At 40.1% G+C, this 13,255-nt stretch overlaps 1 protein-coding gene across 4 annotated transcripts in view; it reads left to right on the forward strand.

Annotated features, from left to right (window-relative positions):
- The window catches only part of slc4a1 (solute carrier family 4 member 1 (Diego blood group)), a 57,443-nt gene that overhangs the window by 28,524 nt on the left and 15,664 nt on the right, over window positions 1-13,255 (forward strand). For all 4 annotated transcript variants that reach the window (XM_062983769.1, XM_062983770.1, XM_008113270.3 and 1 more), the window contains 6 exons: window positions 2,092-2,230; window positions 2,678-2,759; window positions 4,276-4,460; window positions 5,364-5,580; window positions 7,386-7,613; window positions 8,638-8,786. In XM_062983769.1, the coding sequence (XP_062839839.1) occupies window positions 2,092-2,230; window positions 2,678-2,759; window positions 4,276-4,460; window positions 5,364-5,580; window positions 7,386-7,613; window positions 8,638-8,786 (1,000 nt within the window). The remainder of the gene's footprint in view (window positions 1-2,091; window positions 2,231-2,677; window positions 2,760-4,275; window positions 4,461-5,363; window positions 5,581-7,385; window positions 7,614-8,637; window positions 8,787-13,255) is intronic.

Here is a 13,255-nt window from a genome sequence, read left to right on the forward strand (position 1 = left end):
GCTGAAGGTGGGGTACATAATTTCCTCACTTTATCTTCATAACAATCCTGTGAAGTAGATGATTTTGAGACTGGCTGGCCTAAAGTCACATTGCAATTTCCTAGTTCCCAGTTATAACACTTTGGTAGTAGAAAGAGGGGAACACTACTGATACTGGCTTGAAATTGTTAAGGAAATGTGGGATAAAATTTAACTTTGATTAATTAATCATTGATTTTAATGACATTTAATTTGTAGAAGTACTGCACATTTGACCTACCTCCTCCAGTCAACTTTCCACTCAAACTACATTAATTCAGACACCTTGTTACAAATGTATGTTTACAATTAAGGATTTTATGGGAAAAGATTATGAAACTGGCCTGCCAGGATTCATAAAATAATACAGAGTAGGGGAGTAGATGCCATCATATTCCCTATGTGCACACCTTCCTATACTTTCCTATCACTTCTTCCATATTTTCTTTTATCACACAATTTCTCTTAAAGATTGATCTTTTTTAACTTCAGAAAATAATGCTGTTTGCTAAATGTGCAATCTCAGAAGGAAGAAAAATAGTTAAGAATGACTTTTGAATATTCCTATCAGGAAGCAAATAAATAAACGAAATTGTGGATTACTGCAGAGGTTGGAATTTTGTCTCTCTCACACGTAAACCCACTCTAAACCCACTTCGTTCATGCTTTCTGCATGAAAATAGCCATGTAGTGGCCAATGGAGAACAAGGGACATCTGAAAATCTGGTTTTGCCCCTATAACCAGATACATTATGATGCCACCATCCTCTAGAACAGCATTTCCCAACTGTTGGACTTCCAAATGTTTTGTTTTCCAGCTTCCAGAATTCCCAATTGTTGGCCAAGCTGGAGGCTGACGTCCAAAACAACAAATGGGCCAACATTTGGGAATCACTGCTCTATAACCGTCAGAGGACTTCTTTAGAAGTCTCTGAGAAAAACTTCACCCAGCTATAAGGACATAGTTAGATGCTTCTTAGGTGTCCTCCTTTCTCCACCAACCACTGTGTGGCTGTCATTGGTGTTCTTCAGAGTGCTCTCTGGATGCAGGGTGAACTACAACTCCCTCCTAGATAGGTCAGTCCCCACACAAACCCTTCCAGGATGTTCTGTTGGTCATGGGGGTTCTGTATGCCCAGTTTGGCCCAGATCCATCATTGGTGGGCTTCAGAGTGCTCTCTGAGTGCAGAATGAACTACAACTCCCACCTGGGTAGGTCAGCACCCCCCCCCCCCTCAAACCCTTCCAGTATGTGTTGTTGGTTCTAAGGGGCCGGGCTGTGGCGCAGGCTGGTGAGCAGCCTGCTGCAATAAATCATTCTGACCATGAGGTCATGAGTTCGAGGCCAGCCCGTGGCGGGGTGAGCACCCGTCAATTAAAAATAAAAAATAGCCCCTGCTCGTTGCTGACCTAGCAACCCGAAAGATAGTTGCATCTATCAAGTAGGAAATAAGGTACCACTTATAAAGTGGGGAGGCAAATTTAACTAATTTACGATGTTGCAATGAGAAAGTGCCGTCACAGCAGATGATGAAGCAGCTGCTCCCCCCTGTGGCCAGAATCGAACATCCCCTCAGGAGAAAGTTAAATTGCCTCTGTATCTGTCCCTGTCTCGGTTCTATGTGTATATGGGTATTGAATGTTTGCCCTATATGTATATAATGTGATCCGCCCTGAGTCCCCTTCGGGGTGAGAAGGGCGGAATATAAATACTGTAAATAAATAAATAAATAAAATTCTGTGTGCCACGTTTGGTCCAGATCCATCACTGGTGGCTTTAGAGTATTCTCTCCATGCAGGGTGAACTACAACACCCACCCAAGTGGGTCAATTCCCCCCCCAAAAAACCTGATGCATACATACACCCAACACGGGAGCATAAAAATTGTGAGTTTAGAAAGAGAAAAAGCAGAAGATATGGTGCTTGGGGAACTTTACAATGCAAAGTCTCAGCCAATGTCTTTATTGATTTTAATTATTTACTGGGTTCTTGTCTAAAGGCCTAGAGAATAGTCCTCTCATCCTTTAACCGCCTCTTCCCTCTCTCTTGTTGCTTCCCCTCCATATTTCCAGCCACCCCGATGCATCCACTTCATTAAGCAATGTTTCCCCTGCACGGCTGCAGCGATCTGAAACCAAAGATGTAACACAGCCCCTCCTGGCAGAACATCAGCAAATTGAGATGAAGAGCTTTCTTCCTGATCCAGAGCAGGTAAAGCAACTTTGGACCCTTCAGTTTAGGAGATGGGAAGAAAACGTATTTTGTGAATACCGAGCCAGGAACTCTAAGACTGGACTGACCCGGCTTAAGCCTAGGACTGATTTGTGTCCGGGTCTGATTTGAAGTGTCTTCAGGCACAAAAGGAACAAAAAAACGATTATGATCTTCAGTCAGAAATCACACACCTCATAACATTGCCAGTTCATGATCATTCCAGATCCTGAGATTTCCGAGCCCAAATCTGAGACTTATTAGAGATGGCTCCTAGTGATGTTATTAAGCATTATGGACTAAGTACTAAGCATAGTTGTTAATGTATACACCCAAAATGTTTGAAATTATGGGAAAAAATCTTAGGTGATGGGCCCATTCCTAGGTCAATGCGATTTGAGATTGACTGCCCTCCATAGCATTTTCCTATTAATTTTCTTGTTTTAGGGTGAGCCCAGTAGCACTGCTTTTAAGAAGCCACTTTCAGAGAAGATTTCCCCTGATGCAGAAGCCACACTGGTTTTGGTTGGTAAGTAGTGTGTAAAGTGTCAATGCAAAATGGAACTTGTTGCGTGGGAGTGGACAACTAGGAGGCTAGAGTGCTGAAATCCAGTATTGTCTCTGCTCTTGCAATATATTATTATTATATATAAAAATATTTTACCCCATCCCCCAATAGACTCCAAACATCCTCCGAGGGACATGTGAACATTCTGACCATGTTTTTGGGCATTTCTGGCCCATTAGAGGGCATTTTGGAGCATTTTGGGGGGGGGGGGGTTCAAGGAGCTTACAATATGGTAGATATCCTTAGAGGTAATTTTGGAGCATGTTACAGCAAAAATATTTTTGGAGAAAGACACATCTTTTAGAAAATGGTATTCAAAAACTTTTAGAAAAGCATGACCTTTTAGAGATCATAACCTTTTAGAGAAGAGCCAAAAACCCGTTTGAGTAGAATCTTCTCAAGTAGTATACAACCAAATGTAATTACGTAAGGCAATTGTCTTCAGTTGTTAGACTGAACAATTTGTTGTCTCTAACCAAAAATATATTTACACTCCCATAAAACATATTATGCACTCATAAGACAAAATAGACTTTGGTAAAATAAAATATTTGGTTTACTCACAATTTTCATGTGTTCAGCATGCACAGGTACACATTTACAGTTATGTTTGAGATAGTTTCTGTGCCATCCAGTCAGAACATCTCTCTTACAATAACAGCAGGCAAGTGTTTGCAAATCTGCGATCTGAGCAGTCCCACAGTCTAAAGAAGTCTGTGCTCTATGTTTGTCCCAGAGTGGATCATGTGGTCAGCAGCCCCTTCTACAACTTCTCAGAAAAACATAGAGCAAGGAAAGAAAGCTGCATATCAGAACATACATACAATAAGTAAATAATAGGATTATACATAAATAAATTACTAGAGGAGGCTTGAAGCAGGCTGTAATTTCCAACAAAATCTTCCTTTTTAATTGCATTTTCTTCTCTCGTTTAAAAGTAGACAGGGACAAATCTAAAATTACAAAACAGGCAGATGTAAAATATATGTCCAGATTAGCCTGAACCATTTTAATCATCAAAAGGTTCTCTTCATATGCTGACAGATAGATAGACAGATAGATAGACAGGCAGATAGCAATTTCCCACAATTTAAAATCATCTCAGATTTGTTGTCTCACATTTCCATAGCCATCTCTGATCATTCTTCACTATAATGGGATGTCTGTCCTTCTACAAGTTATAGGCTAATCAAACAAGGTTCCGTATCTCGGGATTTCGGCTATTGCGTGTGCTTCTGGCAAGGGAAGAAGCCAATTTGCTGCTGGCAAGAGCTCTGCTTTGCTTCTCTATCTGGCTTGTCAACACTTGTTTGCCAACTTTGCTCACTTTGCTATCTCTCGTTTTCTTCCCTTTTCCCCATTCTCTTCCATCCCTTTGCTTCTGCTTGGATCCCTTCCTGCCCGTGGTCTGCCTTTCTCGTTCTCTTTGTGCCAAGGCTCCTAAATGATGCCCCATACCCATCCATCCTCCCTTCAGGCTGTGCCACCTTCTTGGAGCGCCCAACTTTGGCCTTCGTACGCTTGAAAGATGCTGTGGAGCTGGACTCTGTCCTGGAGGTCCCTGTGCCTGTCAGGTTCCTCTTTGTAGTGCTGGGCCCGGATTCCCCTCATACCAGCTACCATGAGATTGGGAGAGCCATCTCAACAATGATGTCCGAAAGGGTAAGTAGGAATCTTCTATCACATCAAGTTGTGTGAAGATGGGAACTATGGAACCCTTGAAAGCAATTTGAAGAAAGATTGTCATGAGTTGACTGATAACTAAGGACACATTTGAATTGGACCCCAAAGTTGAGAGAGGAATAATAATAATAATAATAATAATAATAATAATAATAATTTTATTATTATACCCCGCTCCATCTCCCCAAAGGGACTCGGGGCGGCTTACATGGGGCTAAGCCCGGTTATGACAATATAAAAACAAGCAGTAAAACAAATCAAACAACAATAAAACAAGTAGAGAATTTGATCCTCAAGGCAAAAGGGTTCCACTACCCCTATACACACATTGCTGGTTTTTATGGTATTCAGTGTTTGAAGCTTTTGATATGTATTATCAGCATAATACTTAGAAGAGCCCAGTAGGGTTGCATTCTTGTGGTGCATGAATTGATATAGGTATAGTTAGATTTTAAGACGTTCAAAATGTAACATATAATGCCAATGAACCAGGTATTTCAAATTCAGATAGAAACAAAAGAGGAAAATAGCTCAAATATTTAAGTCATTTACCCACAATTGTATTTGGGGTTTCTATACTTTGTCTAAATAAGATAAATATCACAGTTATTTGTGCTTTTGCAGCAGATTTTGCTGCCTTAAAAATTATTTTAAATATAGAATTGGGAATAAAGGAAGAACCACTATTTTCTAAGCCATGCCAGGGCAATTTTGCTACTAGTTAGTTCAAGTGTGAGAAATCTGTGACCCTGTTTTGGATGATAAGTTCCATAATCCTTTATTCGTGGTCTCAATAAAGAGGCAGTTTGGAATTCAGAACATCTGGGAGACCAATTGTTCCCCACTCTGAGTTAATTTTTTCTTTTTGTTTTCTTTGGGTAGGTGTTTCGCAATGATTCCTACTTGGCTGAGGGAAGGACAGACCTTGTGAAAAGCATGGAGACGTTCCTGGACTGTTGCATTGTCCTCCCTCCTAGTGACATCCAAAGTGAAAAACTCCTCAAGACATTGCTGCCTGTGCAGAAGGAGCTCCTACGGAAGAGGTACCAGCCGATGGAGAAGAAGGTGTCGCCAGAGACTGAACTCTTGGGAGACTTAGGTATGGCCCAGTGTGTGAAACACAAGAAAGTTTGCTTGCTGGCTTCCACACTTCAAAACATGGAGGGGAGCCATACTGAATTGCTTTCAGGAGACAGTAGGGTTGAAAAGTGCCTGAAAGTTATTAGCCATAGCCCAGAAGCTCTGCTCTCTCATTCCAAACACATGGGAATACGAGAAGCCAGGGTTGTTGTATCTGTACCACTGAAACACAGTCATAAGCACTGGGAGATGCAATTCAGCAGCCCAGTTAAGCATGCAAGATATGTCCAGATACCTTCACAGCACAGCATGAAGGAGAATAATTGGGGAGAAACTAGGAAGGGGTATAAATGGGAGAACAAGATGTCCATCAGTCAGACAGTGGAACATGGGTGCTTTGCTTGGTTTTGCTTCTACTTTTGCAGAAGACAGCTGAGCAAAATAAGTAAACGTGTAAATAAGCATGGTTTAGGAAGTTCCTATGAAAAATAAAATGCTGATTAGACACAACTCTGATGAGAAAGTGCTTTGTACATGCTCAGTAGCACATACACCAGTTTGCTATCACTTTATATATTTTGTAAGCAGACTGAGTTTTGATTCATATTAAACCCAGCTGCCAGCAGTGACAGCTGGTGGCATCCCATGTCAAAAAAAAATTTCATGTCAGGAGCGACTTGAGAAACTGCAAGTTGCTTCCGGTGTGAGAGAATTGGCCATCTGCAAGGACATTGCCCCGGATGTTTTGATGTTTTACTATCCTTGTGGGAGGCTTCTCTCATGCCCCCACATAGGGGCATGACAGAGGGAGCTCATCTGCACTGTCCCTGGATTCAAACCGTCAACCTTCAGGTCAGCAACCCAACCTTCAAGTCAGCAGTCCTGCTGCCACAAGGGTTTAACTCATTGGGCCACCGGGGGTTCCTGACATCTCATGTCAATTAGATGGTGCATTTGATGTATGGTCCAACACCTCGGATAGCTCCCATAATGGTCTAAAACCTGGAGCAAATACACCATCCCATGTCGATGAGATGGTGAATTTGCTCCAGGTTTTAGACCATTACAGGAGCTATCCAAGGTGTTGGACCATACCTCAAAAATAGGTTCAGCTTAATTGAAGTTCAAGATGAAAGTCAGACATTTACTACCATCACTGATTTGATAACCATTGCTACAGGCAACTCTGCAGCCAGTACAGAGCTGGTGTTTGCATCTTAGCATGCTTGGCTAACTGCTGGGCCCTCATATTCAGGGTGGAGGTTGCTATTTATGTCTGTGCTGCCATCCCTATTTTTTCCTGATCTGACAGCTTGAACAACTCTAGGCAATTAAACCCCTTTTGAACAAATCTTGCCAAGAAAACCCCTATGGTAGGTTCACCTTAGGGTTGCTATCAGTAATAAATGACTTGAAGAAATTTAACTACAAGGCATCACTCTGGAGAACTGTGAGAAAGTACTTATGGTCTAGGCCCAGACTCTAAGTATTCCTTAGGTCTCGTCAAATCAGAGCCAACCATGAGCCAATGTTCCTTTATTTTAAAACTACCCTACATGATATAAAGCTTCATAAAACATTCACTAAGGCTGGATCTACACTGCTCTATATCCCAGTGTCTGATCTCAGAATATCTGCTTTGAACTGGATTATATGAGTCTACACTGCCAGATAATCTGGGATAATCAGATAATCTGGGATTATATCCTACGATATAAAGCAGTGCAGATCCTAAGAAAAGGCTTGTATCTTGTGAGGTCCTCTCTTGAAAACCAACCTTCCTTCACCTGGTCTTTTCATTGTCTGTTTTTCTGTCTCATGCAGAAAAAGAACTGAAAGCCCATGCCCGGAAAAAAGTTGATGATGATGATGATGATGACCCTTTGCGTAGGACCAAGATACCTTTTGGAGGACTGGTGAGGGACATAAAACGGCGATACCCCAAGTATCTTAGTGACATCAAGGATGCCCTTAATGCCCAGTGTCTGGCTGCAGTTATCTTCATCTACTTTGCTGCCCTTTCTCCTGCCATTACTTTTGGGGGCCTTCTGGGTAAGAGATTATTACCTATCTATGATGGAATTCTACCTACTTATGTCCACTCTTACCAGGTTATCTCTCTTACATACTGATTTTTGTACTGCAAAACCTGTTTGCCTGCAAGAACAGTGAGACAAAGGAAGTAATACGTGTATCACAAGAAGTTAACTATCTCCTTTGCATATGGATCCCAGATATAAGGTCCTGGTCCTGAATCTTGAGGCTCGACACCATTTATTGTCAAGTGGAAGAGGAGAAATCTCACCTCAAGTATACAGACACATGCCTTAAAAATATGTGTTTGTATACTTCCTTTATTTGGTAGACTTTTTAATCTGAATATAATACACTGTGCAATTGTGGTCGATAGTATTGGCCAACACACATTTTGTGCCTCAAATGTTACATCTGTTTCTGGGTATATTGGACCTGCCAATTTCAAAAATGGCACTGACTTTCTTCTATCGCCTCTAGTTTCTGAGATACTGAGCGTATCAACTGCTCACTAATAAAAAAAATCATGCGAATCCTATCTAAGCGACTAGAGCTGATAAGGTCCATTCAATGCAATTTTCCAAATCAGTGCCCCAAAGGACTCCAGAAACTAAAAACCAAGACACCAATTTGTTTTTTGTTGGGCGTGAAGTTAATATATCATGTTTAATGACATTATGAAGAACTGCACTTTGCAACATCACTCTTGTAATAAACCAGGGCTTACTTCATGTTGACATCACTAGTTATCATTCCTGCGTCTCAGGTTTTGACCTCAAAAGCTCAGGGACTGGGGTGGTTGTTGACCTAGTAGCCTTTTCCTAGTCATCATTTTTCTTTACAGCCATAAGGTTTTTCAGTTCAAAAATGAGAAGCTGTTTCACGACAATGCTCCTGGGATCTCTGAGTTTTTCAAGAGAGAAAAGGAAAGTCCTAGCCTCAGTCTTTTTAGCAAGCTGAAGAAGACAACTGTAAGGGATAGAAATGGTTAAAAACTATAGCACTGCACATCTTTCCTGCTAATACCTGTTGCTTTTTCCAGATGACAAGACTAGGAGCATGATGGGAGTATCCGAGCTCCTTCTCTCCACTGCAGTCCAAAGCGTAATGTTCTGTTTGCTTGGAGCTCAGCCTTTGCTTGTGCTTGGATTTTCTGGTCCCCTTTTGGTCTTTGAAGAAGCCTTTTATAAGGTAGGAGTCATGTTATAAGGTAGGAGTCCTTGATAAAGTGTTTGCATCCCAGTTGAATGGTGGCCTGTTTCCTGTGTTGACGAAGATATGAAATGGCTATCTAGTGCTGCTTAATTTTGTAAAGCAGGACCATTTCTCCTGCCCACACCATCATTCATTTATTACGTACAACAAAGTGATGGCCACTAACTTAAACAGCTTTCAAAAAAGGATAAAGAAAACTAAAATAGCTAGAAGATCTTTGGTTATTCATGAATAACCATATAATATAGAGCCTCTAGGATATCTCTTATTACCAGATGTTTGAGAACAACTGAGATTATTCTTATCCCCATTGTGAGATTCCCAGTTCTTTTATTAGACCACTCTGGGAGATAAAAGGGTGGCTTAGCTAGATATTGATCCAGAAAAAAAATCTTATCTATCTAATTGGGCATCAATCAACACCACATGTTTTCAAGTGAGCAGCTACAATTTCCATTATTCTTAATCAGTATGACTATAAACCATGCTGGGATCGGGATGATAAGAAGTGTAGTCCCAGACATCTGGAAAACAGCAAACTGAAGACAAGTGTAAAGGATAAATAAAAGTAAAGGTTTCCCTTTGACATTAAGTCTAGTCGATTCCAACTCTGGGGGATGGTGCTCATCTCCATTTCTAATCCAAAGAACCGGCGTTGTCCATAAACACCCCCCATATAATGTGGCTGGCATGACTGCATTGAGTGCTTTTACCTTCCCGCTGAAGCAGTACCTATTGATCTACTCACATATGCATGTTTTTGAACTGCTAAGTTGGCAGAAGCTGGGGCTAGCAACAGGAGTTAACCCCGTCCTGCAGATTCGAACCACAGACCTTCCAGTCAGCAAGTTCTGTAACTGAGTGGTTTAACTTGCTGTGCCACCGTGGACAGAAATTATTTAAAAATATAGCATATCATATCAAGATCTTTATTCCTATCAGATACCAAATCATGGGCTACCTTTTATGATCCAACGCCTATGGAATACAGTAGAGTCTCACTTATCCAACATAAACGGGCCGGCAGAATGTTGGATAAGCGAATATGTTAGATAATAAGGAGACATTAAGGAAAAGCCTATTAATCATCAAATTAGGTTATGATTTTACAAATTAAGCACCAAAACATCATTTTATACAACAAATTTGACAGAAAAAGTAGTTCAATGAGCAGTAATGTTATGTAGTAATTACTGTATTTACGAATTTAGCACCAAAATATCATGATGTATTGAAAACATTGACTACAAAAATGCGTTGGATAATCCAGAACGTTGGATAAGCGAGTGTTGGATAAGTGAGACTCTACTGTATATTGTTGTTATGTGCCTTCAAGTTGACTCTGAACTTGTGGCAACCCTACCGTAGAGTTTCCTTGACTAAATCAGTCAGAGGCAGCTTGTCATTGTCTTCTTCCAGGCTCAGAGAATGTGACTTCCTCAGTGTGGGTAATTGGGGATTTAAACCCAAATCTAGTCCTAGTCCAAGATTCAAACAGCTATACCACATATATATGGTGGGTAATGCACAGATATCTATAACAACATAGTACAACAATGTATGTGCGTATACACTCTTATATTACTTGCAAGAAATGTAACAAGGCTATAATTTCTACAACTTTGCCTGAGAGTAAGTTACTTCAAATAGTATTATTTATGTTGAAAGTACTTCCAAAGTATCAAAAGGAAAGGTACAAATCTCATACATAATCCAACAAAGGGTATAACGTTCAAGGAGTAAGTAACAGACATAAAGTGAAGCATGTAGAAACAACCAAGCCCATATCAGTCCTTGAGAAAAAGTTTTGAAAAACACACACTTATCTACTTACTAACAGGAATGTAAGTAGATAAGCGTGTGTTTTCCAAAACTTTTTCTAAACAATATTAATTTGGGGATTTTCGTATATCTATTGTTTGTATGTTGTTTCACTCCTTTATCTAGTGTACTCAAGCATAACAAGATAAAGACAGGCATAACACCCAAAGAAGTTATAACAAAACAAGGGGAACAACCCGGAAGACCTTGTTGTGTTCCTGTTCTTGGTGTTATGAGTCAAATGAAAAATCCCTCCTAATATAGAAGTCGTTATTTTGGAAACTGAATTTCTTTACTACGATTGGGATTTGACTCAAGACTTTACGCAGCTCAAGGACTAATATGGGCTTGGTTGTTTCTACATGTTTCACTGTATGTCATATATATATATATATATATATATATATATATATATATATATATGTGTGTGTGTGTGTGTGTGATGGCATCACGGAGACTCACAAAACAACAAAACTACAGGCCCCCCAACCTCAAAAGTTGACAACACAACCCATCATCCACGCCTCTAGGTTGATGCAACAAAAAGAAAAGAAAAATAAAGTCCTAATTAGAGGGAGAGCAATAATTTTTTTTATCCAATTGCTGCCAGTTTAGAGGGCTAATCTCTACCCACTTGGTTGCCTAGCAACCAAGGGACAGCCAGGGTTCAGTTAGGGGAAAGGCACATTTAGGCCTCACTTAGGCTTCTTCCACAGATTATTAGATTTGCACTGGATTATATGGCAGTGTAGACTCAAGGCCCTTCCACACAGCTATATAACCCATTTATAATCTTATATTATCTGCTTTGCACTGGATTATCTTGAGTCCACACTACCATATAATCCACTTCAGTGTGCATTTTATACAGCTGTGAAAAAGGGGCCTCATATAATCCAGTTCTGAGCAGATAATATAAGATTAGAAATATACAGTAGAGTCTCACTTATCCAACGTAAACAGGCCGGCAGGATAAGTGAATATGTTGGATAATAAGAAGGGATTCAAGAAAAGCCAATTAAACATCAAATTAGGTAATTGTTATACAAATTAAGCACCAAAACATCATATTATACAACAAATTTGACAGAAAAAGTAGTTCCATGCGCAGTAATGCTATGTAGTAATTACTGTAGAGTCTCACTTATCCAAGACTCGCTTATCCAACGTTCTGGATTATCCAACGCATTTTTGTAGTCAATGCTTTCAATATATCATGATATTTTGATGCTAAATTCATAAATACAGTAATTACTACATAGCATTACTGTGTACTGAACTACTTTTTCTGACAAATTTGTTGTCTAACATGATGTTTTGGTGCTTAATTTGTAAAATCATAACTTAATTTGATGTTTAATAGGTTTATCCTTAATCCCTCTTTATTATCCAACATATTCGCTTATCCAATGTTCTGCCGGCCCGTTTATGTTGGATAAGTGAGACTCTACTGTACTGTATTTACAAATTTACCACTAAAATATCACAATGAATTTAAAACACTGACAACAAAAACATTGATTATGAAAAGGCAGACTGCGTTGTATCCAGAACATTGTATAAGCGAATGTTGGATAAGTGAGATTCTTCTTTAATATGAATAATTACTGGGATAGAATAATGCAGAACAATATAATCTCTAAAACCAGGACAGTAAATAAACAGGGGAATTCCACACAGGAAACAATCGGGGCCAGCTAACACCTCCCAACAAAGTATTCCCATCGTCAAAGTCAGGCAAATCCTCTGTTTTCTCAGGGCCACAGACAGTAGAAGCACATAAAATATCGCAAACAACACCACTCTGAAAACAAGGGAAATCCAGACAGGAAACAATCAGGGCCAGCTAACACCTCCCAACAAAAAATTCACTCAGGGAGGAAACAGCCAGGCTTTAAAGCTGCAAGGCCATTACATCCTAATCATTTTTCCTAATTGCAGCATTCATACTTGCCTCCAACAGACAAAAAAAACCAATCAGAAATATTGTATATTCACAACCTTTAGGAAACTATCCCCTGATGGCGCAGCGTGTTAAAGCGCTGAGCTGCTGAACTTCTGGACCGAAAGGCCACAGGTTTGAATTGGGGGAGCGGAGAGAGCCCCCACTGTTAGCCCCAGCTTCTGCCAACCCTGAAGTTCAAAAACATGCAAATGTGAGTGCATCAATAGGTACTGCTCTGGCGGGAAGGTAACGCCGCTCCATGCAGTCATGCCACATGACCTTGGAGGAGTCTACGGACAACACCGGCTCTTTGGCTTAGAAATGGAGATGAGCACAAACCCCCAGAGTCAGACACCACTGGACTTAATGTCTGGGGAAAACGTTTACCCTTTACCTTAACTACCACCAATTCCTCAATACTTTTATCTCCCATACCACCATACTTCGCCACAGCAACGCGTGGCCGGGCACAGCTTATATATATATATATATATATATATATATATATATATATATAGTAGAGTCTCACTTATTCAACATAAACGGGCCGGCAGAATGATGGATAAGTGAAAATGTTGGATAATAAGGAGGAACTAAGGAAAAGCCTATTAAACATCAAATTACACTATGATTTTACAAATTAAGCACCAATTAACAGATCGACAGAAAAAGCAGTTCA

Source organism: Anolis carolinensis, chromosome 6 (assembly GCF_035594765.1).
Source record: "Anolis carolinensis isolate JA03-04 chromosome 6, rAnoCar3.1.pri, whole genome shotgun sequence".
Lineage (NCBI taxonomy): Eukaryota > Metazoa > Chordata > Lepidosauria > Squamata > Dactyloidae > Anolis > Anolis carolinensis.